This window comes from Narcine bancroftii, chromosome 13 (genome assembly GCF_036971445.1).
Source record: "Narcine bancroftii isolate sNarBan1 chromosome 13, sNarBan1.hap1, whole genome shotgun sequence".
Lineage (NCBI taxonomy): Eukaryota > Metazoa > Chordata > Chondrichthyes > Torpediniformes > Narcinidae > Narcine > Narcine bancroftii.
The window spans coordinates 79537667-79563934 of NC_091481.1; the positions used below are offsets into that span (position 1 = coordinate 79537667).

At 45.6% G+C, this 26268-nt stretch overlaps 2 protein-coding genes across 12 annotated transcripts in view; one reads left to right on the top strand and one right to left on the bottom strand.

The window, feature by feature from the left end:
- The window catches only part of LOC138748123 (zinc finger protein 541-like), a 63012-nt gene extending 44723 nt beyond the window's left edge, over nt 1-18289 (top strand). For 10 of the 11 annotated variants that reach the window (XM_069907819.1, XM_069907818.1, XM_069907816.1 and 7 more), the window contains 4 exons: nt 453-541; nt 11226-11378; nt 12967-13151; nt 16616-18289. In XM_069907819.1, coding sequence (XP_069763920.1) covers nt 453-541; nt 11226-11378; nt 12967-13151; nt 16616-16799 — 611 coding nt within the window. In that variant the 3' untranslated portion in view covers nt 16800-18289. The remainder of the gene's footprint in view (nt 1-452; nt 542-11225; nt 11379-12966; nt 13152-16615) is intronic. The other variant, XM_069907821.1, reaches the window with a different exon arrangement.
- A 655-nt stretch (nt 18290-18944) lies between these two features.
- Nucleotides 18945-25808, bottom strand: erh (ERH mRNA splicing and mitosis factor). The gene is made up of 4 exons (XM_069907637.1): nt 25710-25808; nt 24914-25001; nt 22669-22789; nt 18945-19665 (listed from the first exon to the last, which is right to left on the bottom strand). The coding sequence occupies exons 1-4, from the start codon at nt 25710-25712 to the stop codon at nt 19563-19565; spliced, it is 315 nt and encodes a 104-aa protein (XP_069763738.1). The 5' UTR covers nt 25713-25808; the 3' UTR covers nt 18945-19562.
- Between the last annotated feature and the right edge of the window lie 460 nt (nt 25809-26268).

Here is a 26268-nt window from a genome sequence, read left to right on the forward strand (position 1 = left end):
TTAATTAATGTCATGGCAGACCTCAGCTCTTGGGTCAAGTCCACCTTCAGTGCTATTAAGTAGAAGGATTTCGTACATATGACATTAAATCCGCATCGTGCACAGGTTTACTTCAGATGCTCAGCAATCACTGTGCACTAGAGAGCCACGCGCAGGGAGGTGATCCTCTCAGCAGAACAAGGGGACTATCTACACTCTTAGTCTGATGGATGTTTCGCTGTTGCCTCTCATAAAATTTAACACAGACTTCCTCTGAAGTTATGTTCATGTAGCCAGCAGGAGGAAACCGAGAGGGGAAGTGCACGTAAGGAATGTACAGTGCAAACGCCAAAGGGTGCCTTGAGTGGGAACTTCCAGACTACTGAAACATGAGGTTTCCTCTTGGATGCTCCTCCACTTTCACTGCATTTTACTTTCGGGAGGTGAATTTTTCAATGTGTATCTTCATTTAGGGACTGAGAAATGGACTGTGGCAGAGAAGAAGATCTTCAGTCAAGCAATTTGCCTTTACAACAAGGATTTCTTCCTGATGCAGAAGATGGTAAGTGATAATCTGGTAACAAGGCCACCTATAAAAATCTGTTCTTGCAATGTGGTGGCCAGTTTACAAGATTGTACATTTATTACATCGTTAAGATGTTTCCATCCACTGGGGAGGGCAGAGGCAAACACAATAAAGATCTCTTCTGCATTGAGACATTGCAGACTTCCAACATAACGTCTGAGTTCCGTTCTGATCAACTCGAAATGGACGCAAGTCGGATGTATGTTAGCATGGCACGCGGTCCCCACATTGATCCGAATGCCCCATGCTCTCCTGACAGTCTGCTTACAGTCCCCACATTGATCCCACTACCCCGCACTCTCCCGACAGCCCACTATCAGTCCCCACACTGATCTCACTGCCCCGTGCTCTCCCAACAGCCCACTATCAGTCCCTTCACTGATCCAACTGCCCTGCGCTATCCCAAAGCCCACTATCAGTCCCCACACTGATCTCACTGCCCCGTGCTCTCCCAACAGCCCACTATCAGTCCCTTCACTGATCCAACTGCCCTGTGCTCTCCCAACAGCCCACTATCAGTCCCTTCACTGATCCAACTGCCCTGCGCTATCCCAAAGCCCACTATCAGTCCCCAGACTGATCCCACTGCCCTGTGCTCTCCCAACAGCCCACTATCAGTCCCCAGACTGATCCCACTGCCCCGTGCTCTCCCAACAGCCCACTATCAGTCCCTTCACTGATCCAACTGCCCTGCGCTATCCCAAAGCCAACCATCAGTCCCCAGACTGATCCCACTGCCCCGTGCTCTCCCAACAGCCCACTATCAGTCCCCACACTGATCCCACTGCCAGTCCCCACACTGATCCCACTGCCCACAGCCCACTATCAGTCCCCACACTGATCCCACTGCCCACAGCCCACTATCAGTCCCCACACTGATCCCACTGCCCCGTGCTCTCCCAACAGCCCACTATCAATCCCCACACTGATCCCACTGCCCACAGCCCACTATCAGTCCCCACACTTGATCCCACTGCCCCACATTCTCCCAACAGCCTGTTGTACCTGTACAGCATTCTTTTATCCTGAGAACTGAGAGTGATGCTGTGATGTCCACAATGCCGGGATATCATCGAACTGTCACTATCATTTGCACACAGCCATTATCACTGGTGAACGTATGAACCAAGTGCAATTTTTATATTTACAATTTTTTTCTTTTTAAAAATTTCTACTGTAATTTTTTTCGGTTGTATGTACAGATGGTTGCAAGTCACATAGGTCTTAAGTAGGGGAGAGGCTGTAGAAGAAAGATGTGGTTGTGCTGGAGAGAGTGCAGAGGAATTTCACCAGGATATTGCCTGGATTGGAAGACTTGTTATGGGGAGAGATCGGGCAGGCCAGGTTTATTTTCCCCCAAGGAGGGAGTTTATAAAATTGTGAGAGAGTAGACAGTAGGAATATTTTTACCGTGGTAAAGATATAAATAACAAGAGGACATTGGTTTAAGATGAAAGGATAGAGTTTTAAGGGGATTTTGGCTGGAGCTGGCTGTAAATGGCAGCAGTTCTGCTGGTGCAGACCCGTGTAGAGTGGGGACACAGAGCTCCCCTGCAGGGGAGCCCAATCTGACTGCTGGCAGCTCCGTACAGGCTTTAAATAGCCTGCTAAAGGTGGTTTGTTTTAAAATCCTGCGACTGAGGGGTATGGGCCCAAGATAACAGTGCCTATGTTAGGCAGAGACCTCGAGAGGTTGCAGACTCCAGGGAAGCAAAGGACTGGCGCAGGGGACCAGAAAAAGGTAACTGCGGCAGCAGAGCAGAAGTGCACACAGATGGTAGATGTTGGTGACTCGAAGGAAGGAACCCACACAGGCTGTAGGCTGTGGGCAACTGCAGTCAAGGCTGTGGGCTGCCTTGAGACTAGCTGAAGGGGCACCAAGTATCGGAACTGAGATGTGAGAGGATCCCGAGGGAGCTGAGGGCTTTCTGATCATGTTGAAGGTTCGGATCTGGAGCTGAGGCTGCCGAAGGTTTTAAAAGAAGGCTGGAGGAGAATCCCCAGACACTCGGTGACTCTTGGGGGGATTCTCTTTCACTTCTCTTTCTTTGTAAGGGGTGCTGGGCAATCTCTGCTGATGGTAGATCTGTTTGCCTTAGGCAGACTAATGGAAATCTTGTGTAATATTACAGCTGTTTTTATTGCATACAATAAAGAAATATCGAATCTTTTTACAGCGAGTGATTGATATCCAGAACTCACTGTCAGAGGAGATAAGGCCATAAGATATAGGAGCAGAAGTAGGCCATTTGGCCCATTGAAGTGGCTCTGCCATTTCATCATGAACTGATCTGTTCTCCCATTCAGCCCCACTCTCCAGCCTTCTCCCCTTAACATTTGATAGCCTGAGTATTCAGATAGCTATCACACTATGCATCCAACGACCTGGCCTCCACAGCCGCCCATAGTAGCAAATTCCAGAGGTTCTTCCCCCCCATCCCCCCCATCTCTGGCTCAAGAAATTTCTACGCATCTGTTTTAAATGGGCGCCCTTCAATCCTAAAGTTGTGTCCTCGACTCCTCTACAGTGGGGAAACAATCGACTCTGTCCAGGCCTTTCAATATTCGAATCTTCTGAATTGCAAGGAGTACAGTCTAAGAGCCATCAAACGTTCCTCATACGTTACTCCCTTCATTCTAGGAATGATTCTTGAAAATCTTCTGTGAACGCTCTCCAATCCCAGCACATCCTTCCTTAAATAAGGAACCCAAAACTGTATCTAAGTGAGGCCTCACCGATGCCTCACAAAGCATCACATCCCTGCTCTTGTATCCTATTCCTTTAGAAATGAATTCATTCACCTTCTTCACTCTCAACTCAACCTGCATAAAGATTCCCAAAGACCTTTGCACCTCTGAATTTTTAATTTTCTTCCCATCCAAATAATATTCTGCCCTTTTATTCCTTCTACCAATATGCCAACTTTCCAACATTGTAGCTCAAGTGCCATTTCTTTTCCTAATCTTTCCGTCTCTGCAGCCTCTCTGGTTCCTCCTCACTACCTCCCCCTCCACCTATCTTTGTATCATCTGCAAACTTAGCCACAGTGCCATTTATTCCGCAATCCAAATCATTAACGTGCACTCCACTGGTAACTGGAGTCAACCACGACCGCTCCCTGTTTCCTGCTGGTCAGCCAATGCTCTACCCACACTAGTATCTTTCCTGTAATTTCATGAGCTCTCTTTTTGTGAAGCAACCTCATGTGAGGGCCTTTGGAAAGTCCAAATATACAACATCCAGTGCGTGTCCTTCGTCCAGCCTCTTTGTGACTCCCTAAGAAAAATTTCAGTAAGTTGGTAAGATTTTCCCTTGAAGAAAGCACGCTGACTTTAGCCAATCTTGACATGCAGGTACTCCCTAACCTCATCCTTGACAATCCACTCACAACCTCCCAACCACCAACGTTAGGCATACAGGTCTATAATTTCCTTCCTGCTGACCCTCTCCCTTTTTAAATAGCGGGAGCAACCTTTGCAATTTTCCAGTCCTTTGAAACCATGCCAGAATCCTTTAATTCTTGGAAGATCATGGCCATTGCCTCCACAATCTTTATAGCTATTTCCTTTTGGAATCTGAGAATGCATTCTTTCTGGTCCTGGAGACTTATCTACCCTAAGACCATCCAGGCACTTTCTCTCTAGTGATTGTGACTTCACTTACCCCTCTTCCCTGATGCCCTTGAAAGTCCGATATACTGTCAATGTCTTCCATGGTGCAGACTACTCATTCAGTTCCTCTACCATCTCAAGCACCATTTTCTATTGGTCCTCTATTTACTCTTGCTTCTTTTTTATTCTTAATATACTTAAAAGCTTTCAGTATCTTTTTTTTGATATTATTCGCTAGCCCCTTCAAAGCTCATCTTTTCCTTCCTAATAACCTTGTATGTTTTGAAAAGCTTCCTAGTCCTCTCATCTTCCCACTAATTCTTTGCTTCCACGTATCCCCTTTTGCCGTCACTTTGGCTTTGACTCTTATCAGTCATTTTTTTCATTCAAATACATCTTTTGTCCTGCACTTCCCTTATTTCTCACCATTGCTGCTCTACCATCCTCCTGGCTAGTGTGCCTTTCCAGTGAACGTTTGCCAGTTTCTCTCTCAAACCTCCGCCACCCCCTTTGTTCTACTGGTATGTTGATACTTCTGGTTTTAGTTTTTTTCTCTCTCTCTCTCAAACTGCAATGATATTCTTTAAGACTATGATCACTGCCTCCTAGGAATTCCCTGACCTTCATCTCTCCGATTAACTCTGGTTCATTATACAATACCCAATTCCAAATTGCCACTTCCCTGGTTGCCTCAGCCACAAGCCGTTCTAAGAAACCATTTTGAAGACATTCTACAGATTCTCTCTCTTGATATCCAGTCCAAATGTGGATTTCCCAGTCTACTCGCAGGTTAAAATCCCCCACGATTAGCATAACATTGGCCTTCTGACACAGCTTTTCAGCTTGCTGTTGTAATTTGTTGTCCATAACAGATTGGTGGGATCATTGTCTTCATAAGATATTTGGACAGGCAGTGAAATATGCAAAGCATACAAAGATAGGGACTGTATGGGATTAGTGTGGATGGGGAGAAAGGTTGGCTGGAGAGCTTCGTGCCCCCCCTGCGAAGAAGAATCAGCCTATCGATGTTGGTAGGACATAAACCCAGGTCCCAGGAGAGAGAAACATTCCCCAGCTGCACCATTAATCTGATTATTTAGCAATGTTAAGTCTATTTCTAACAGTACACTGGAGTCCTCACAACTTTTAAAGCTTACATAGAAATTCATCCCCAGACAGAATAGCAGCACAACTGTGCCCCTGAAATTCATGTCATCAACATCAGTTGTGGAACATTGTGCACATCAGTGTGCACAGTCTCTGGGGTGTCTGGTCAACAGCACAGTGGGCTCTGGTTGTACTTCGCTCCTGCTCTTTCAGCGCTCTTCAAGTCAACGGAATTGAAAGCGCCGAGGTGAGAACAAACAAGATTGAAGATGCTAGAATTTAGAACAAAAACAACACTGGAACAACTCAGCAAGTTATAAGAACTAGGAGCAGGAGTCGGTCATCCGGCCCGTCGAGCCTACTCTGGCATTCAATCTGATGATGGGCTCGTCTCCACCTACCTGCCTTTTCCCCATATCCTTTATTTTCCCCTACTATGTAAAAATCTATCCAAACTTATCTTAAATAGATTTACTGAGATTTCCTCCACTGCTTCAATGGGCAGTGAAATCCATAGATGTACCACCCTCTGGGAAAAGCAGCTCCCCCTCATTCCCATCCAAAATTATCTACCCTGAATCTTGAAGCTATGTCTCTTAGTTCTGGTTTCCCCACCAATGGAAACAACTTACCTACATCTGTCAGATTCCCTCTCATTCTTCTAAATTCCAACGAGAACAGTCCCTGACGATATTCTTTCCTCATAGGCTAATTGCCCCCTCCTCCACCCCCCCCCCCACACCCTGGAATCAACCCTGGTGAACCTCCTCTGCACCACCACCATAGCCAGTACATCCATCCTCAAGTCAACCGGCATCCGTGGAGGCAAAAAGAATAAGTGGACATTTCAGGTCGAGACCCTGTCACTCCTCATTATAGGAAGGATGCGGAACCCATGGAAATTTACCAGGACGTTGCCTGGATTGGAAAATATCTTATGAGGCAAGGTTGGCAGAGCTGGGACATTTCTCTTTACAGCGTAGAGAGGTAAGAGGAGACTTGATAACAGTCTACAAGATTATGAGAGGCATAGATAGGGTGGGCAGCCAGTACCCATTTCCCAGGGCAGGAACAGCAAACACTAGAGGACATCTGTAAAAGTTAAGGGAGGGAAGTTTAGGGGAGACATCGGGAATGTTTTTTTTTGCAGAGAGAGTTGTGGCTGCTGGAATACTTGCCAGGGATGGTGGTGGAGGCTGAAACATTAGGGGTACTTAAGAGACTCTTAGGCATATGCATGAAAGAAAAAGAGGGTTACAGGGTAGGGAGGGTTTCTTTGGCTTGGCTTCGCGGACGAAGATTTATGGGGGGGTAAAAAGTCCACGTCAGCTGCAGGTTCGTTTGTGGCTGACAAGTCCGATGCGGGACAGGCAGACACGATTGCAGCGGCTGCAGGGGAAAATTGGTGGGTTGGGGTTGGGTGTTGGGTTTTTCCTCCTTTGCCTTTTGTCAGTGAGGTGGGCTCTGCGGTCTTCTTCAAAGGAGGTTGCTGCCCGCCAAACTGTGAGGCGCCAAGATGCACGGTTTGAGGCGTTATCAGCCCACTGGCGGTGGTCAATGGGGCAGGCACCAAGAGATTTCTTTAGGCAGTCCTTGTACCTTTTCTTTGGTGCACCTCTGTCACGGTGGCCAGTGGAGAGCTCGCCATATAACAGGATCTTGGGAAGGCGATGGTCCTCCATTCTGGAGACGTGACCCATCCAGCGCAGCTGGATCTTCAGCAGCGTGGACTCGATGCTGTCGACCTCTGCCATCTCGAGTACTTCGACGTTAGGGATGTAAGCGCTCCAATGGATGTTGAGGATGGAGCGGAGACAACGCTGGTGGAAGCGTTCTAGGAGCCGTAGGTGGTGCCGGTAGAGGACCCATGATTCGGAGCCGAACAGGAGTGTGGGTATGACAACGGCTCTGTATACGCTTATCTTTGGTTTTTAAAAGCAATATATGGGTCGGCACAACATCGAGGGCTGAAGGGCCAGTATTTACTCTGCTGTAGTGCTCTATGGTTCTATAACTGAAGGGGAAAGAGGAAAAAGATTTCCAGGATATACAACACTTCTCAAAGACAAATATCTCAGGATAGGTTTCCATATTTGTAAAGACAACATTAGAGTCTAACCCAGTAACTGGTTTGACGCCTGCTCGCTGTAGATGGAGTGAAACGCAAAAGTTTGCAGACACTTCGACTATAGTGGAAACACAGAAATGCTGGAGGAACTCAGCAGGTCTCGCAGCCTCAGGCCTGAAGCGTCTGTTAGATATCTTTACCTTCTATGAGCGCTGCAGGACCTGCTGAGTTCCTTCAGTATTTCTGTGTTCCACTATAACTTTGGATACTTGATCTAGAGAATCCCTGCAAGTGCTTCACGTCAATAAATGGTTTGCTCCTACCACCTAGTGACCAAAGAGGGTAGTGTGGCAGTGATGGTATTTTCATGATGTTTCTTTCAGTGGTTGAATGACTACATTTGTGGAGCTTGGGTTTGGGAATGGACCACGCTGCTGGATTTGAACATCTGGATACATTATGAGTTCTGATTAAAAAATTATTTTTGGCTTTTATTCTTCCAGTTTAGCAGCTTTCCCATTCCACAGGGTAGTTTATTCTACAATAAATTCTATCCCTTGCCAGGGGTTTGGAGGGGGGGGGGGGCACACCCATGCTACATAGCTGCTGTAAGACCACTGACTGGAGCTGTTTCAGGGAGGTGGGCCCCTAAAACAGCCATGTAAACATCAAGTGTGCAGGCTCAGCAATTGCATTACAGATGTCACCAAGATCAAATGCTTTCACAACCAAAGCTAACCAGAAACTAGAGTTGCATGCAGAGGTCTGAGTCCTTCTCATAGCTTGTGATGATGCCTTCAGGATAGGGGATAAAATGGCAGTACGATCAGCCAAGGCAATCTGGAAGGCAAAGCGTGGGTACACCGGCAACAGGTGGCAAAGGATCAAGACCATAACAGTCCAAAAGGCAACCTTACGAGTCAAAATCAACGATGACACTGGCCCCGTTTCAATTTTCCTACAGATGGAACTGATCCACTGATGATCCTATAGCCTTGCTCCTCCAATCCATCATGACCCACCTGGAGAACAAAGCTCCATACACTAGGTTGCTGTTCAACTTGGTGTTTAAAACAATCATTCCCCTGAGGCTGATGAAAAAGCTGTCCTCGATAGGACTAACACCCCTCTCTCTTACTGGATTCTGGACTTCCTAAGGGAAAGACCACAGTCTGTCCTGGTCGGCAGGAGAACGCCGAGCGAGTACCGTCACACTGAAGACTGGCGCACCTCAGGGCTACGTGCTCATCACGCACTTGCTCATGCTACTGACCCCTGACTGCATCGCCAGATCCATCGCCAACAGCGTCCTAAAGGTTGCAGATGACAATACTAATTAGCCTTATCCGCAACAATGATGAGAAGAGGTGGTAAATCTCATGATAATGGTGTGAGAAGAACAAACTCATTCTCAATGTAGACAAGACGAAGGAGATGATTGAGGACTTCAAGAGCCAGAAACGGGCTCACATTTCCAGAGTCAGGTAGAGGCTCAGCTGGTCAGTGCAGACGGGGTGACGCAGTGCCACTGCTATTAGCACTGTGGCCTCAAGCCCAGAGACAAGAGTTTTTATGTGGATATTATCTCCACGTTGTGATAAAATGCATTGATGGAAATGCTTTGTTAATTCATATGTTCTGGACATGCAAGCGTCTTGAGAAATATTGGAACAAAGTATTTCAAACTTTCTCTGCACTTTTTAAAAAAAGGTTAATTTGAAACCAAATCCCCTAACTGCTTTATTTGGTATTGTTGGAGAGGGTGGCATAAAGTTAACAGCATATGATCTATGTGTATTAGCTTTTACTTTTCTTCTGGCTAGGCGGGCAGTGTTGCTCAGACGGAGGGACGTGACCCCACCTACTCATGGTCAATGGCTACATGACGTCACGTCATGTTTAAATTTAAAGAAGATTAGATGCTCAGTTTCCGATTTGAATGTAAATTTTCAAACACTGTGGGGACCTTTTTTGAATTACTTTTATAATATTTGATTTGTTATGAAGGTAGAAATGTTGACTAATGAGGTAATTTATCAATCTGATAAGAATTCTGTCTTTTTTTGGCCAAACAGCTTCTTTCTTGGTATCAATACAATATTATCTGTTTGGAGTACTTTGGATGAAATTATTTGATTTAAGTATAATGTATCTTTTTGAATAACATATCCATATGTACTCTATATTTTTGGATGTGAAATTTCAATGTTAATAAAAATATTGACCCTCCACCACACATTAATAGCTCAGTAATGGAGAGAGTAGAGAGCAAATTCCTTGGAGTCTACTTAAGATGGACACACAGTTTCTCACGTAACAGTCATTTCGGCCCACGAGTACGTACCGGGCGGGGGTGTAGGTCAATTCGACGGCACAGACTGGTGGGCTGAAATGGCCTGATACCATGCTGTATGTCTAAATTAAAAATTAAAAGCTTAGCCACCCCTGCTGTGGAACATTGGATTGGTGGTCAATCCACAGTACACAAGAATGGTTTGAAGAGGGCTCACAAAAATCGGTGAGGACTCCTAAAGCCCCGCACACAGCATCTTCCAGCTGCTCCCATCAGGAAAGATACGGGAATACGAGAACCAGCACCACCAAGCTGTGAGACAGCTTCTTCCCACTGGCAATGAGAATGCTGAACACACACTTAATGCATGTGTATCGTTTGTCTGTGTTATGCCTCGCTGTGTGTTGGCATATTTTTGCACCGAGGACTGGAGAACTCTGTTCGTCAGGCTGTACTTGCACGATCAGATGATAATAAACTTGAACTTTCTCATTGCTGGAAGTTCCTCAGTGAAATGAGGATGGGTTGCCCTTGTCCAGTTCCTGAGCTTGAAGCAAAGAGGGCTGTTCTGAAAACAGGAGGGCTGATGCCATGAAACTACTACAGGATGACACATGAGAGACTGCAGACGCTGGGATCTGAAGCCAAACCCAATCTGCTGAAGGAACTCAGAAAAGGGACTGCTCACAGAGGGTTTCGGCTTGAAATGGCAGTCATTCTTTTCCTCCCGCCGATGCTGCTCGACCCGGAGATGAACTAACACAGGGTGTTACTTTGAACTTGGGTGGCTGGTGTAGATACAATTTAATTCTGCATCCACAGCTGTAAAATACAAGTTCCCAATGATCATGGGGCAAAGCAGGCAGGGAGTAGAGGCTCAGATGGTCAGTGCAGACGGGGTGACGCAGGGCCACTGCTATTAGCACTGCGGCCTCAAGCCCAGAGACAAGAGTTCTATCTCAGCCTTGCCTGCTGTCTGGTGGAGTGTGCACATTTTCTCTGCCACCACGTGGGTTTCTTCCCACGTGGGCTGGTGGGTTAATTGGATTACTACAAGTTGTCCCTTGTGTGGATGTGATTGGTAGAACTGGGGGTGGGGGAGGGGGGTGGCGCTGAGGAGGGAGAAAGTGATGAGACTATAATCAAAAGGATCATATAGGATTAACGTAAATGGGTAGTTGTTGGCTGATTTGGATTTGTGCTCCAAAGGGCCTTTTCCTTGCTGCATTTCTCTTATGAGAACACAATAATTTTGTGCAAATTAAGAAATTAAATTCCACGAGGAAAGTGCAGCCTTTTCAGCTTAAACTCCTCTGGGGCCCATCTAACACTGACATCAGGTTCGACAACATCACTTGATGTGAAGAGCTAAAACATTTTAATTTACAGGTAGTATTAAATATTAATATTACATTTAATATTGGTAAGTGTACTTGGTACAGATTCCAGGGCCGAATTTAGTCCACTAACTAAATTAAGAAATGTCAGGTTCTGATTTGTAAATTTGTGCATTGCATTAATCCGCAGTTTCCCAGAGACAAATCACAGCGACTGCATTCATGGGACTGCTGTTTTTACAGATAAAACTCAAGACTGTGGCTCAGTGCGTGGAATATTACTATACCTGGAAGAAACAGCTGAAGTTTGAGTGGAAAAGAACACACCTGCTTGAGAAAGAGGAGGTAAACCATGAAACGGACAGTACTGGAGACACAAAAGAGTTGAAAAAGCTGGTTAGAAATACTGTTATTTACATATATATGCTTCTTCAGGCTAGTGGGAGGGCAGTCTAAACATATCAAAACTGTTCTGGAAATGCACAGCTTTAAACAGCTGTGCAGTCACCTTGTCAGACTCACAATGCTGATCCTATTCAGCATTAAAGCAGTTTAAAGATCTGTAATTATAATTTACAAGTTGGTTCAGCAAAAGAGGTATTAACTAATCACAGCGTAATATTCTTAAGTGTTGAATTAGAACAGCACTACTGATGGAACAAATGCTTCAGGCTTAAACACACAAGGAAGGACATTGATATCCCATGATCTAAGACCAACACATCCCATAATTGGTTACTACACAGTACTGGTGCCTTGGTCAAGCAGTGCACATGACCACAAGATGAAAGAGTTGTTGAGTCAGCGTGCAATGCAGTGTGACGTCGAAGCAGATCCCGTTTACCTTCTGACTGTGCTGGCATCAGGCAAGTCTGGCGTCAAGCACTTGTTCTACACGCATGACCCAAAATGAGGGGTAGTGAAAGATTCCGTTCGCATCTGTTCTCCTCCATTGCAGCCCTCTCCTCCTCAGTTGCTGCTCAGCAGGTTTGTCTGAAAAGCCAACAGATGCTCATGATGTATCAAAACATGGACTTAATTAACAAGCATTTCTTCAAAATGTCAAGTGTGAATGAGCGGGACCAACTGAAGAGTTCCATCACCCTGTTGGAAATTGTAACATTCACCCTTTTCATTCCTGCCTTTCTGCATAGGCATTGTTAATTTTGTATTAAGATTTAGAATGTACTTTAAAAATATTCTCCTTTAAAAAGGCACCGGAATTCACAGATATTCAAGTCCAGAGGGGTCACTGAGGAGGAGCCCAATTGTATTGTTCCTGCTATTTAGCTGGGATCAGCAAGCTCTTCTAACAACTGCTTCATACTTTGTAGGCAGAAAACAAAATGGGCCAAATGGCCTGTTTCTATCTGTAGAACTCTATTCCTCACCATTCAGCTACTCAGTAACACTGGAAAATTTAATAAGTGCCTTGCATCTCCATTTGCAGGTCGTCACATTTGGATTTCTGCTCAACTCTTGGGCACCACTCACTCACCTCTGGGTAAAAGCCCTTCTCAATACTTTTTGAGTTTATGATCCAGGCTGAACAACATTTAAGAGGCATCTGGACATTTAAGAGAGTCTAGGCAGAGAAGGACATGGACCTAATGTGGGTTAAATGTTAAAAGGTTCATCAGGAGGCCATCTGACCTGTAGAGCCTGCTTTGCCATTCAACGAGATCACGGCTGATCTGGCCATGGACTCTTCCCCACTTACCCGCCCGTTCCTAAAACCCTTAATTCCTTTATTTTTCTAATAACTGTGTCTTGCAGTCTTGAGACCTGTAGAAAGTGTGAAAGAAACACTGAAGGCACATGATGGGAAATTGGGCAAAGAACTGAAGAAACAAGTGAAAGGTCCATGTTTCTGCTCCCATAGTTTTCCCTTTACTTTTAGTCAAAGTAGCTCTGTGGATGATAATGTTAAGTAATATTTTAGCAGAAAAAATTGTCCTTTTTCATCTGTGCTTTCCACCCTCAGTTACTCCTGCCTTCCCAGGACATGGGCACCCCTTCCCAGAGCAGAGTGAACAGGGAAAACCCAAAGAAGAAAGTGGCCCGAGCTAAATCCGGCTTCTGCCCATCCATTCACTGTCAAGCCGCAGTCCCAGAAAAGAATGAGAAGAAATTCAGTATGGGCAACTTCCCTTGTAAAGAATGCACGAAGTAGGTAGAACGTGTGTGAGTGTTGTGGTCTAATCAAAATGGCACTGTTTTAATCTATTATTTTTCTGATTAATTGTTAAAGTAACTTATTTATAAAGTACCATACATGTTAGCACTTCAGATGACTCTTGTCTAAGATGAACCCCAGAATTTCCAGTTACGAAGTAGGGATTGAGCTATACTCACTGTATAAGACTACCCAAGTCTGGCACCTACCACTGACTAGTGGACCTATGCTATCACAATATTTTGAAAGCAAGTTACCCAGTAAAAGTTGAAATGTTATTAGCATATTTAACCGTCAGCTCCTTTAACAGGCCACTTAAAGCCTGTACAGAGCCAACGGCCGTTGGACTGGGCAAATGGATTCCGCAGGGGAGCTCTGAGACTCGCCGTCAAGGTTCGGATTTTACACTTGGCATGCAAGATGACTCCTGGTTTTGGGGTGTTTCAAGTTTTGTCTTATACACCAGCAAACAAGGTTCCTTTCATGATCTCAGGACACCCAGTTTTCCATCCAGTCACCTACATCTTTCCCCAATGTACTTCATCAGAAAAGATTCACTTGATTTCAGGAAAATGAAGTGAAGATGTTAACTACTGTAACCATGGTGAACTACTGCATCACAGCTTTCTTGATGCTAATTATATAATTGCATGCTTATATAACTGGGAGATTTTGCCAAACAAATGGGAAGCAACTCCACTGTCTGCTTCAGATATTTATGACGATAGAAATGTAACCAAACTGAAGACTATAAGACATAGGAGCAGAAATAGGCCATTCAGTCCATCGAGTCTTCCCCGCCATTTAATCTTGAGCGGATCCATTTTCCAACTCAGCCCCACTTCCCGGCCTTCTCCCCATAACCTTGGATGCCCTGGCTAATCAAGAACCTATCGATCACCGTCTTTAATAGACCCAACGACCCGGCCTCCACAACTGCCTGTGGCAACAAATTCCAGATTTACCACTCTCTGGCTGAAGGAATCCTCCATATCTCCGATCTAAGCGGACGCCCTTCAATCCTGAAGTCGTGCCCTCTTGTCCTGGACTCTCCCACCATGGGGAACCACCATTCTCTATCTCCTCTGTCCGCACCTCCCAACATTAGAAATGTTTCAATGAGTTTCCCCATCCTTCTCTTAAATTCCAATGATTCAGGTCAAGAGCTGTCAAACACTCCTCACGATGACCCTTTCATCCTCGTGAACCTCCTCTGAACCCTCTCCAACATCAGCACTTTCTCTTCAAAATTGCTTGCAGTAATCCAGGTATATTTCTGGAAACAGAAACAGACCTATGGTGCTGCTCAGGGCAGAGATCTGGGGCTCTATGTTTGCCAGCATAGTTAATGTGGCAACAGTCTGCTCAATCTGGCCTGTTAGTTCCTGTTGGAACTAATGAAACTGCCATCTCTTCCTTTGGCTATACTGCTCTATAATGACAAATTTAGTGGTAACCAGTGATCTTTGAGCTTTTTTCTGATAAGACTGATTACACTGGACAGCACATTTTTGCAAAAGGTTTGCTTTCTGGAAAAAAAGGGAATTACGATATATCACTTCAAGCTGAACAAAGATAATCTCAGATTTCCTCATGGATAAAAACATTAACTTTTGTTGAATTTAGCACGTTTAATCGCATAACGACGTTGCGTTAGTTCGACCGACCTAAACATGTTTCGCTGCTGATTTTCGTTTGTACTCAGCATCTGATGCCTCTTGTGTCAGTGCCCAGCATCGATGGATTCCTGATACCGCTTTTCCATGGTCGCACTGCCCTAGTGAAACCTTTCACCCTGTTTATTACCGACGGCACCAAGATCAGTAGAGAACAAGTTCAAGTGCAAATGCAGAAAATGAATTGACGTGTTGCACTTAATGTTTTGTGTGCTTGAAGAAGTTTAAAAAAAAAATGACAGGAAATCACAAAAATAAGTTACATCTAAAAAAAGGTACGTGATAGGAAAGTTTTCAGGTGAATTTCACAATCAATAGCCCAAAATACATAAAATACACCCAAAGTGGTCAAAAGCAAAATCTTCATTGTCCATTGTTATGCGATTAAGAATTTGAATTTCTGTTAACTCGAAAAAAGCCGATTCGACGTGACGAACTGGGACTACATGTAGTCCCCGACTTGCAACAGAAGCGACTTTAGGACCATCTGTTCGTACAACCAAAAATAGTACTGTATAAATTTAAATGAAGAAAAAGTATGTAAATATAAAAATTATGCTTTTGGGGTGAAAGTAGGTGCCTACCTAGGGCAGGAGTGGCCAACAACTTGCGAGGGCTGGCCTCGGTGGCTGCCATGTTGTATTTGCCAAACGAGAAAACAGATTCAATTTGCATCCATTTCAAGATTCAGCTGGACAGTCAGAAGGCAAGTCGAGGACTACCTGTACTCTGTACCACTGTGCATTTCTGGATTTGTCATTCACTGTATGCCAGTGGACAGTAAAGCCATGATGGAGAAGCAATATAGGTTTTGGCCATTATCCCCTTTTCATGAAGCAACACCAAGGATCACAGTGTGGACGGAGACTTAAGAAGACAAAGTGGCCTGTGCTATTATACCATCCGGAACTCACTCACCCATCGGTGGTCTCAATTGTGGAGTGGCATTCTCATTATCTTTTTTAAAATATTTTATTTTTCACACTATGAACCATATTAATCAAAATACACACAAACATTTCCCTCTTGAATATAGTGTCATTTTCTCCCCTTTTTCCCCCCCTCCCTTCCCTCCCTCGCACCCCCTTCCAAACCCATTAAAGTTTCAACATATACAATAAACCCATTAAGCAATGTCATCACACAATGAAAATAAACAAGAAATTTGTGTCCTCTACTTTTACACACTGGGTCAGTTCATTTCGTCTTCTTCTCATTCTATCATTTTAGGTGGTGGGGGTCCGCGGTAGGACCTCTCTGTTGTGTTCCATGTACGGTTCCCAAATTTGTTCAAATATTGTGTTTATTTTTTAAATTATGTTATTTTTTCCAATGGAATACATTTATTCATTTCCATGTACCATTGCTGTACTCTCAGGCTCTCTTCTGATTCCAAGTTGACATTTTTTTTGCTACAGCTAAGGCTATCACAATAAATCTTTTTTGCGCTTCATCCAGTTTGAGGCCTAATTCTTTACTTCTTATATTACTTAGAAGAAAGATCTCTGGATTTGTTGGAATGTTGCTTTTTGTGATTTTATTTAATACCGGTTTAGATCTTCCCAAAACTTTTCCACTTTTTCACATGCCCAAATTGCATGTACTGTTGTTCCCGTTCCTTCTTACAGCGAAAACATCTGTCTGATACTGTTGGGTCCCATTTATTTAACTTTTGGGACATGCATTCTTATTATCTTGATGATGTAACAATAACTGGCCATTAAAGAACAGCCTAATATGCCATGGATATTTCTCCTGACTATGCACACATTTATTTTTAGAGTATTTGATAAAGTGAAAAGTCGAAATGCTCACATGAAATGCCACAGACAACAAGAGGAGCAAGAAAGGCAGGCAGAGATGAAGCGATCGAGAATACGTTTGAAAGTTGAGATCAAAGAGGAACCAGAGGAAACCGCTGTGGTCTTCAACCTGACCGATTGGCAGAATGTCTCCACACTATAAAGAGCAGAGGTAGATATAAAGCTATGGGAGGGGTGAACAGGACAGTTGGGAATGATGTCCACTGCTGATCAGCATTAATATTATTCAGTCCAGACTGCAAGATGTACAACATCCACACACTAAAGACACCAACAACCAACACTACTTTCTTTTAGTCAAAGGTACTGAGCATTCCAGTTTTAACTGAGCCAGAAAACGAGTTATTTTCACTCTTTGGCTTTTGTTTCCAATGGGCATTTTTGGCAGATTGAGGAAGATAGAATTGTTTTAAACAGCAGTGCAGCCTCCGATGCAAGGGCGTACCCCTGCTCTCTCTTGTATCTCCATGTTTAGAGTCAGTTCTGACAGCTGATGGTTTTTTAATCAAGGACAATCACAGATTCCTTGGGTCAACCCTGCGCTGAGCCATTTTAAACTGTTTAAAGGTGGCTGTCCTGAAAAGAATTCTCAGTGCCCTAGCCTTAGGCTTGCATCTTGGAGTGGGATCAACTCTTCAAATGCAACCAACTAAAGCTAACTTTTTACATTTGGAGAACAGCATAGCTGTGTGGTATTCAATAATAAACCTTATATGTACAGAAAACAAAATCAAAAAGGAACATCATCGCCACCGTTTTCAATGGTAGGGCGCCGCAAAGAAAATATTAACCACAGTCCATGCTGGAAATATAACCAGTCAGCTTCTGAGCTCAATGGTTGTATTATATATGCCAAGATGTGTACCTACCTGACATTAATCCTTTAGATGACAAGCCATGGGGTGCAGATGAAGCATTTCAGATGTTCACACTGAGTAAAGGGGCAGAGCGTTGGTAGAATATTTCATCCACACAAAATTGGAAACACATTTAAGCTTCAGAACAGCACCATGCACTCTCACACTTGCTTGATCGTAGCCATGGTCCATAGTAAAATGAGAATGTCTATTAAAAGCCATGACAGTATCATCGGGTGCCAGCAAGTATCATCTATAGACAAAGTCTTTGTTCACCAATTTACACAAACTAAAAAAGTTTCCACTGTTGCACAAATCCTAACATTTATCATACCCGAGACCTAAATTGGAAGCGACGTGTGCACCAGATGTTTCTTAATTTTGTATTTGTACATTGGTATTTTCGTTTTAGCTACAAATCCGAAAGATAGCTCACAGGTTACCAGAAAATTCCAATCAGAATGGTTATTTTAAAATATTTTGCCAAAAGTTTTCGTTTGTAGACAGATATTTGTCCAAATATTGCACACAGTTTCGACCTTTCTGTTGGAGAAGAGTAACACAGGAGAGTGGAGATCCCTCTCTGATCAGATTCATTCCCTCAGTGATGAACAAGAGTTAAATACATGAGCAATTTTATCGAGTTGTGGTTTTGTTTGTGGGTAAAGCGTTTTATAAAGTTAGGTGAAAGCCCACTGGTGCTGTAAGCACAAAGCCTGTAGTTCTCTTTGAAGGTATACAGGATTTTGTTTCATTAAACATGACGTTGACTGTTTGGACTATTATTTCAGTGTTGTGATTTAACCATGCCTACAAATTGAGTGAAGGACACATCTAGTTCCCTGAAGACATGTGCTCTACCCATCGAAGCAAACACACTAAGGCAGTGGTTCGCAACTTTATTTTCGACTCACATATCACCTGAAGTAATCCCTTACTAACTACAGAGTACCTCTGGCATAGGATGCTCTAGGTGCTCTATGGTTAGAAAGGGATTACTTAAGGTGGAATCTGGGTAGAAAGAAAGAGGTTGAGAACCACTGCATTAAGGTGTAGATTGTAGAAACAAACCCCTCGTGGAATTAGGGGATATGGGGAGACGGCAGGTACGTGGAGTTAGGTCATAAACGAGATCAGCCATGATCGTATTGAATAGCGGAGCAGGCTCGATGGGCCATTTTTGGCCTACTCCTGTTCCTGCTTCCTATGTTCCTATGGATGCTAACCAATTTCTCTCCCTCACATCCGATGCCATCCAAGGAAGCTTTCACCCACTTTCATTCTCCGCTCTAGGAAAGGCTTGTACGTACATCATCAATAACAACCTATCCCAATCCTATTGGAAAGAAGGAACTGTGTCTAATGAGGAACTTAGTGGAAGGGGCAAGAAACCCCCCCCTCACCGTAAAGTAAAATGAAAGCCAGTTAGGTTTTAATATTAAAACATCTTTAATCTGCAAACAAAAATCATAAACATAACCAGATAGAGCAAAACCAAACTACTGGAAAACCAGACCATCGGCCAGAAAGGCCGTGCGCCTCCAAACTGATTTGCGTTCCAGGAAATGCATTTCTTTCAAAACAGTCACAACCACCTCTGGCTGATGTACGAGCAAGACATTACAGAGACAAGTGTTTGCTAAACCTCATACAACTAGTTTAGTCGCCAGCAGCTCTGAACAACTAGCAAGAAGATTGTATCAGGGTCCCGATGAAAGAAAGCAGGCAATGGTTCAGATCTCTCAACCAGAATCTCGGACGGCCGCAAAAACAAGGCAGGGCCCTTCATTGTATTTGATGAGGTTTTCGTTTTAAAACACCAATGCGTGATTTTTTTTTCTTTTAAAAAAAAAGCTTCCAATGGTTGGAGGGGTGGGGAGGGGCTAAATGATCCAAAATTATTTCTACAAAAATACTGCAGGTCTAGAATTGGCAGACTCAGGAGCACCAAAGACCTGAGAAAGAACATCTGTGAACTACAAAAAAAAACACAAAGGTTGGTGCAACCAGGCTCTTCGAGCACTGATCCGCCGAGCCCAAGCCAATGGCTACTTCCCCGCCTGCTGGGCCTGTCGGCGGAGCAGGATGTAGATCTTCTCCTTCAGCCAGTCTTTGTTGTAAGGCTGGTACGTCTGCGTGTCTGCTCGGTAACTGGAGAACAAGAGACAAAGTTAGTTTCAGTGCTTTGTCACAGGAAGAAATAGGAGCTGGTCTGAGACACAGTGAAGCCAGAACAAGCCTTTGATCCATTTTCCTGTCTGATAAAACCACCACACTCTGATTATTGCTGCAAGCCAAATAAATGATCTCACCTCAAAGATCATGTCTTAGAAAAAATTTCAGGACCACATTGTAAAGAGGACCACTTTATTTGATACACAGGCCTGTGGGAGGTCTGTCACCGCACTAGAGGATGAAGGAGCCCCCTCCCTGAACCTATTAACACATGGGGTTGTGTACCCCGCCATAATTCAGAGATCCGCCCCCTTTCCCTGGCATTGTTCTTGAGTCTAGGGAACTTGAGCCTAGTGTAAATTTATTCGAGGCAACACACTTCATGGGGCCCCTCCCTTCTCTAAGTATTTACAACCAACCCTCTCAGCATTCTTTCACAAAGGAACAAGGGACACGTGGACGTTAAGTAAAAGTGATCAATCTACATTGGTCTACACAAGGCCAGTCCTTACTTCCATGACCCAACTGCCACAGCTCTCACTTGAGAATGACCATCAGCCCACCTCACCCACACAATCTCAGATATTAGCCTTGAGCCACCTCCACGCACTGTAGAGAAATGGCAGCACCAGGCAACTCTGAAGGCTCATACGCCTGATTGTAGGGGCGGAGATCGGTTCTCAGAACTAGCTGCTCCTCTTGCTGTACATTCGCACAAAGATCGTCGAGAGACCCTCCCACTTTCAGTGATATTAACCATGGTGAGGAAGGTTCACTGGACTGATAGCAGGGATGGAAGGACTTGCATATGAAGAAAGGTTGGATAGACTAGGCTTCTATTCTCTGGAATTTAGAAGATTGAGGGGGGATCTTGTAGAAACATATCAAATTCTTAAGGGTTTAGACAGACTAGACGCAGGTAAGTTGTTTCCAATGCTGGGAAAAAACCAGAACCGGGGTCACAGTTGAAGGATATGGGGGCAGTTTTTTAGGACTGAGATGAGGAAAAATTTCTTCCCTCAGAGGGTGGTGGATCTGTGGAATTCTTTGCCACAGGAAGTAGTTGAGGCCGGTTCCTTGTCAATATTTAAGAGTAGGTTAGATTTGGCCCTTGTGGCTAAGGAACCGGGTACTGATCAGCCATGATCACATTGAATGGCAGTGTAGGCTTGAAGGGTCGAATGGCCTCCTCCTGCACCTATTGTCTATGTTTCTATGGACCAGCCACAAAATTTGACTAAAACAAGGAATCCGGAGCAGCAAATGACTTGCGTCCTGACACCCCAAAGAGGTGGGGGGGGGGGGGGGGGGAGGAAGAGAACAGGACAATGCAGCCCATGCGATAGGTATCCTATCCACTTGTCTGAGAGGTCACTCCCTGCATCAGTAGCAGGTTCAGTGTTGGTTCAATGCACATGGCAGCAGCTGACCCAGGCTACACCATTAGCATCTCCAACCCCCATCTACTCAAGCAAGGCCACAACAGCACCAATTGTAGCCTCCCTGCTAGGCCACACTCAACGTGCAATATATCACAGGTTGCAAAACCTGAAAGTCTGCACACACCTTGACTGAAAAGCACAAGGTTGAAGAAACTCAGCAGGTCAAACAGTGTCCTTTATTTAGCAAAGATAAAGGGGCATAACTAACAATTGGGCTTGAGCCCTTCATTAAGGTAGGAGCAAAATGTAGGCGGCACCTGAACAAAATGGTGGGGTAGGGGCAGGGCACAGTCCCACAGGCAGGAGGCAATAGGTAGATAAAGGAGGGAGGGCCCACCAGCAGACAATGGGGGGGGGGGGGGGCAGAGGGGATAGTTCTGTGAATGGAGAGGGGAGAAAACTGGTGGAGACGGATGGGGGAAGAGAAGGAGAATGGGAGTGGTCTAGCAGAAACCGGAAAAGTCTGTCTGGAGAGTGCCCAGATAGAAAATTGGGCGTTGCTCCTCCAATGGATACGTCTGACATGTCAGTCCACGGCCTCATGCACTGTCAAACCAAGACCACACATAAAATGGAGGATGGTCCCTCCTGCCTGTGAGCCTGTGCTCCTCCCCTCCTACCATTTTGCTCAGTGTCTGCTTGAGCCCTTCAAGTATTCTGCTCATACTTGAAGGACTCAAGCCCGAAACGTTGGTTATGTATCAGAAAGTACACTGACCTGCTGAGTTTTTCCAGCATTGTGTTTTTACATACATCATAGGTCCATTCTCACCACTGAGTTGAGACGCTCCCCCCCCCCCACCCCCCCCACCTCACTCTGGGAGACCTTCACTGGAAGATCTACAGTGGTTGAAGAAAACAGCTCCCACCAATTCTCAAAGGGCAATCAACGCATCTTTCAACAATGCTCACACCCAGAAAACAAACTTTAAAAACCTCAAAGTATTCATAATCCTAAAAAAAAATTGCTCCTTAGAACTCAGTCTTGATCATGCTCCTCCTACAGATGTAAAACATGAAAGTCTGCGGACACTGTGGTTGGAGAAACGTGGCTGAGTCCTTTATATAGCATCGATAAAGATACAGAACCAACGTTTCAATGATGAAGGGCTCAAGCCCAAAACGTTGGTTCTGTATCTTCAACTTGCTGAGTTTCTCCAGCGTCGTGTTTATACACTTCCCACAGAAGCTGCCCGACCCGAGTGTTTCATTTTGGAATTCCAGCGTCAGTAGTTGCTTTGATTTTTAGGACGTTTCCTGGTGGGAAGGGCAAGAACCTCTTGGCGTACAGGTTTTTCACTGCCTCAGACAAGCAGCAGCCGTATTTAAAAGCAAACCTCACCCCAACTCCCCTGCAGAAGATACTCAAACTTGAAGCTCCAGATTCAAGGAGTCCTTTCCCCAGTCACAGGTTCTTGAACGGACCCCACGCTATTAAAGATAACACTGTTTGAATATTTTTGTTGAGCTGTGCTCTGCACTCTACTCAAGTATGGTGAATGGCCCAGATACAGGGCAACAAACAGCAACAACTTACACAAGGCAGCTCAGGTCAGCAAGGTCATCGATGAAGTCAAACAGCTGGCTAATGTCATATGTGATGGACGGACTGTTTGGGTTCATCCTCTTCAAATGTTCTTCAAACATTTTACAGACGCCTGGGTGGAACAAAATGCCATCTCAATGCATTTGTCATTTAGTTTGAAGTTTGCACATTTCATACATTAGCAATGCTGCCGAACTTGGGTCAAACGTTGCTGGCCCTCCCTACAATCTCGTGGCGGAGTTAGCAGACACTCCCAGCTCACTAGTTTTCTCCATGGGGAAAGGTTTCACTGCAGGCGGCAGGAGAGGGCAAGAAAATAATGCTGAGCCGCAGAAAAATCACTGAAAACTGCAACATGACCAAGGAACATTACCACACAAATAATGGCCACTCCCTCGATCTTACCTCCACCCCTTTCCCTCCCCAGTCAGAGAGTCACCCACATCACCCCATCACTTCTCAGCTTTCTTTTCTGTCCTCCCACCCATATCCACCTGTTAACAGTGAGCCTTCCCCCCCCCCCCCCCCATTTTATTCATCTGCCTGCTTTTGAGTTGTACTTTGATGAAGGGCTCTGGTCAGAAACGTTGGTCATCTTGGCCTTACAAAGAACACTGCGTGACTTGCAGAGTTTACCCAGCATTTCAGTGCAAACTTCAATCATGGTGTCTGCAGATTTCCCCGTTTAACTCCACGTTACTTTAAACAGCACGAGGATGGTGTTTGTAAAAGTGTCCAATACTCCACCGATGAGTTTATTGTCATATACAAAAGTACAAATTCTTACTTGTGGCAGCCACACTGATACACAAGATATAACAAGTGTATAAATTAAATCCCTAACGTCGAAGTACTCGAGATGGCAGAGGTCGACAGCATCGAGTCCACGCTGCTGAAGATCCAGCTGCGCTGGATGGGTCATGTCTCCAGAATGGAGGACCATCGCCTTCCCAAGATCGTGTTATATGGCGAGCTCTCCACTGGCCACCGTGACAGAGGTGCACCAAAGAAAAGGTACAAGGACTGCCTAAAGAAATCTCTTGGTGCCTGCCCCATTGACCACTGCCAGTGGGCTGATCTCGCCTCCAACCGTGCATCTTGGCGCCTCACAGTTCGGCGGACAGCAACCTCCTTTGAAGAAGACCGCAGAGCCCACCTCACTGACAAAAGGCAAAGGAGGAAAAACCCAACACCCAACCCCAACCCACCAATTTTCCCCTGCAACCGTGTCTGCCTGTCCCGCATCGGACTTGTCAGCCACAAACGAGCCTGCAGCTGACGTGGACTTTTTACCCCCTCCATAAATCTTCGTCCACGAAGCCAAGCCAAAGAATAAATTAAATTACCACAATGCAAGACTGAAAAAAATATGATAAACGAGCTCGAAAGGCTAGATAGATAGTTGCATTTAATGTAAGAAGTTACGTTTCAAAAGTTATTTTAATATATTTTCAATTCCAAAAAAAATGCTGGAGATACTCAGCTCGTCAATTAGCATCACTGGGACAGAGTTGCCAATGCATAGTACAGGAGAAAAAACTCCATAGGGTTGCTAAGTCAGCCTGTGACCAGCCTTCACCCCATTCACCATTTATCCGTGAGGTGGTGTGCTAAGAAAGCAACTATCCTCAAGATTCCCCAGCATCCAGTCCATCCCCTCTTCTGCTACCGTTAGGAAGGAAGTGCAGGAGCCTGAAGACAAACACCCAGTGGCACAAGGACGGCTTCTTTCCCTCCACCGTCAGATTCCTGAATGGACAATGAACCACACTCTCTCCAATTTTCTTGCTCTATTTATTTATTCTTGAAACATGCTGCTGTGATACTGCCAGAAAACAACAAATTTTGTGACAGAAGTCAGAAGGAAAACATTTCCGATTGACGACTGGAGCAGTATCAGCTATCTGGAGTGCTGCTGTCTAAATGAATGGATATCCAGCACCCACCAAGTTTTGTCTTTCTTGTTTATTCAATAATTACATTCAAAACTGATCACCAGCGAGCAGAGCCCACTCCCCTGCTTCAGCCTGTCGGCTGCTGACCACACGTGGAGAGACCAGACAAGCGTGCTGAATCCACTGAAAGATCTGCTTTGAGGAGGAAAACAAGGACATTTGCTGGCCCTGGCAAAAGGTTGGAACTTGCCATAGTGGTGAAATGATCGCCTGACTTCACCCATAATGTCTTCCTTCACAGAGCAGATGAAATTAGTATGTACATGAGGCACCCACCATACCTTCCATACATTCATTGACAGATTCATAATCTGCGTAAGTCCTGCCCTCTGGCCGTTTTGTGGGCTGCACAAGTAGGATGGTGTGTGACTGAAACAGGAAGGAATGGACAAGGGTAATAGTCACTGATTTAGTCCATCCACAGGTTGGCGCTGAGCCTTCGAAACCCCCACCCCCCCAACCCTTTGCATCTCCACCCTCCCATTCACTCCAAACAACCTCCCCCTCCCACCCTCTCCCTCTCCACCTCCCCAACATCCTCCACCCTTCATCCTCTCCCTCCTCCATCCTCCACCCTCTCCTCCCTCCACCCTCTCCTCCCTCCACCCTCTCCACCTCCATCCCTCCTACATCCTCCACCCTCTCCACCTCCATCCCTCCTACATCCTTCACCCTCTCCTCCTCCATCCTCCACCCTCTCCTCCCTCCACCCTCTCCACCTCCATCCCTCCTACATCCTTCACCCTCTCCTCCTCCATCCTCCACCCTCTCCACCTCCATCCCTCCTACATCCTTCACCCTCTCCTCCTCCATCCTCCACCCTCTCCTCCCTCCACCCTCTCCACCTCCATCCCTCCTACATCCTTCACCCTCTCCTCCTCCATCCCTCCTACATCACCCTCTCCTCCCACCTCCACCCTCTCCTCCCTCCATCCCTCCTACATCCTTCACCCTCTCCTCCCTCCTCCATTCCCTCCCCAACCTCCTCCACCTCCTTCTGCCCTCCTCCCTCCCTCATTCCCAAAGACCCCCATCAATCCCTCCCCCCTCCCTCCCCTCCCCCAGTCTCCCCCTCACCATCTTGTTTGAATTTTCCGCAGTTTTCCCACCTCACGAGCGATGTGCAAAAGAAATGGAAACCGGAAGTTGCCAGGCGTAACCTTTCACCCGGAAGCATCGTGACGTCAACGCTCGCCGCTCTGGACTGCGATTGGTTGGAAGTTTCTTCGCTGCGGGAATTTGCCGCCGTTCGGTTCCCCAGACCCGGACTCCAATCCCCAGACCCGGACTCCAATCCCCAGACCCGGACTCCAATCCCCGGACCCGGACTCCACTCCCTAGACCCGGACTCCAATCCCCGGACCCGGACTCCAATCCCCGGACCCGGACTCCACTCCCTAGACCCGGACTCCAATCCCCGGACCCGGACTCCACTCCCTAGACCCGGACTCCAATCCCCAGACCCGGACTCCAATCCCCAGACCCGGACTCCAATCCCCGGACCCGGACTCCACTCCCTAGACCCGGACTCCAATCCCCGGACCCGGACTCCACTCCCTAGACCCGGACTCCAATCCCCGGACCCGGACTCCACTCCCTAGACCCGGACTCCAATCCCCGGACCCGGACTCCACTC

Excerpts from the sequence above, each read along its gene's own strand:
- erh (XM_069907637.1), bottom strand. Across the intron at positions 22,790-24,913 it reads TGTCAATGAATGTATGGAAG|GCGTCTGTAAAATGTTTGAA; the intron begins GTATGGTGGGTG and ends TGTTCCACCCAG. Across the intron at positions 19,666-22,668 it reads GCTGACCTGAGCTGCCTTGT|TTACCGAGCAGACACGCAGA; the intron begins GTAAGTTGTTGC and ends CTTGTTCTCCAG.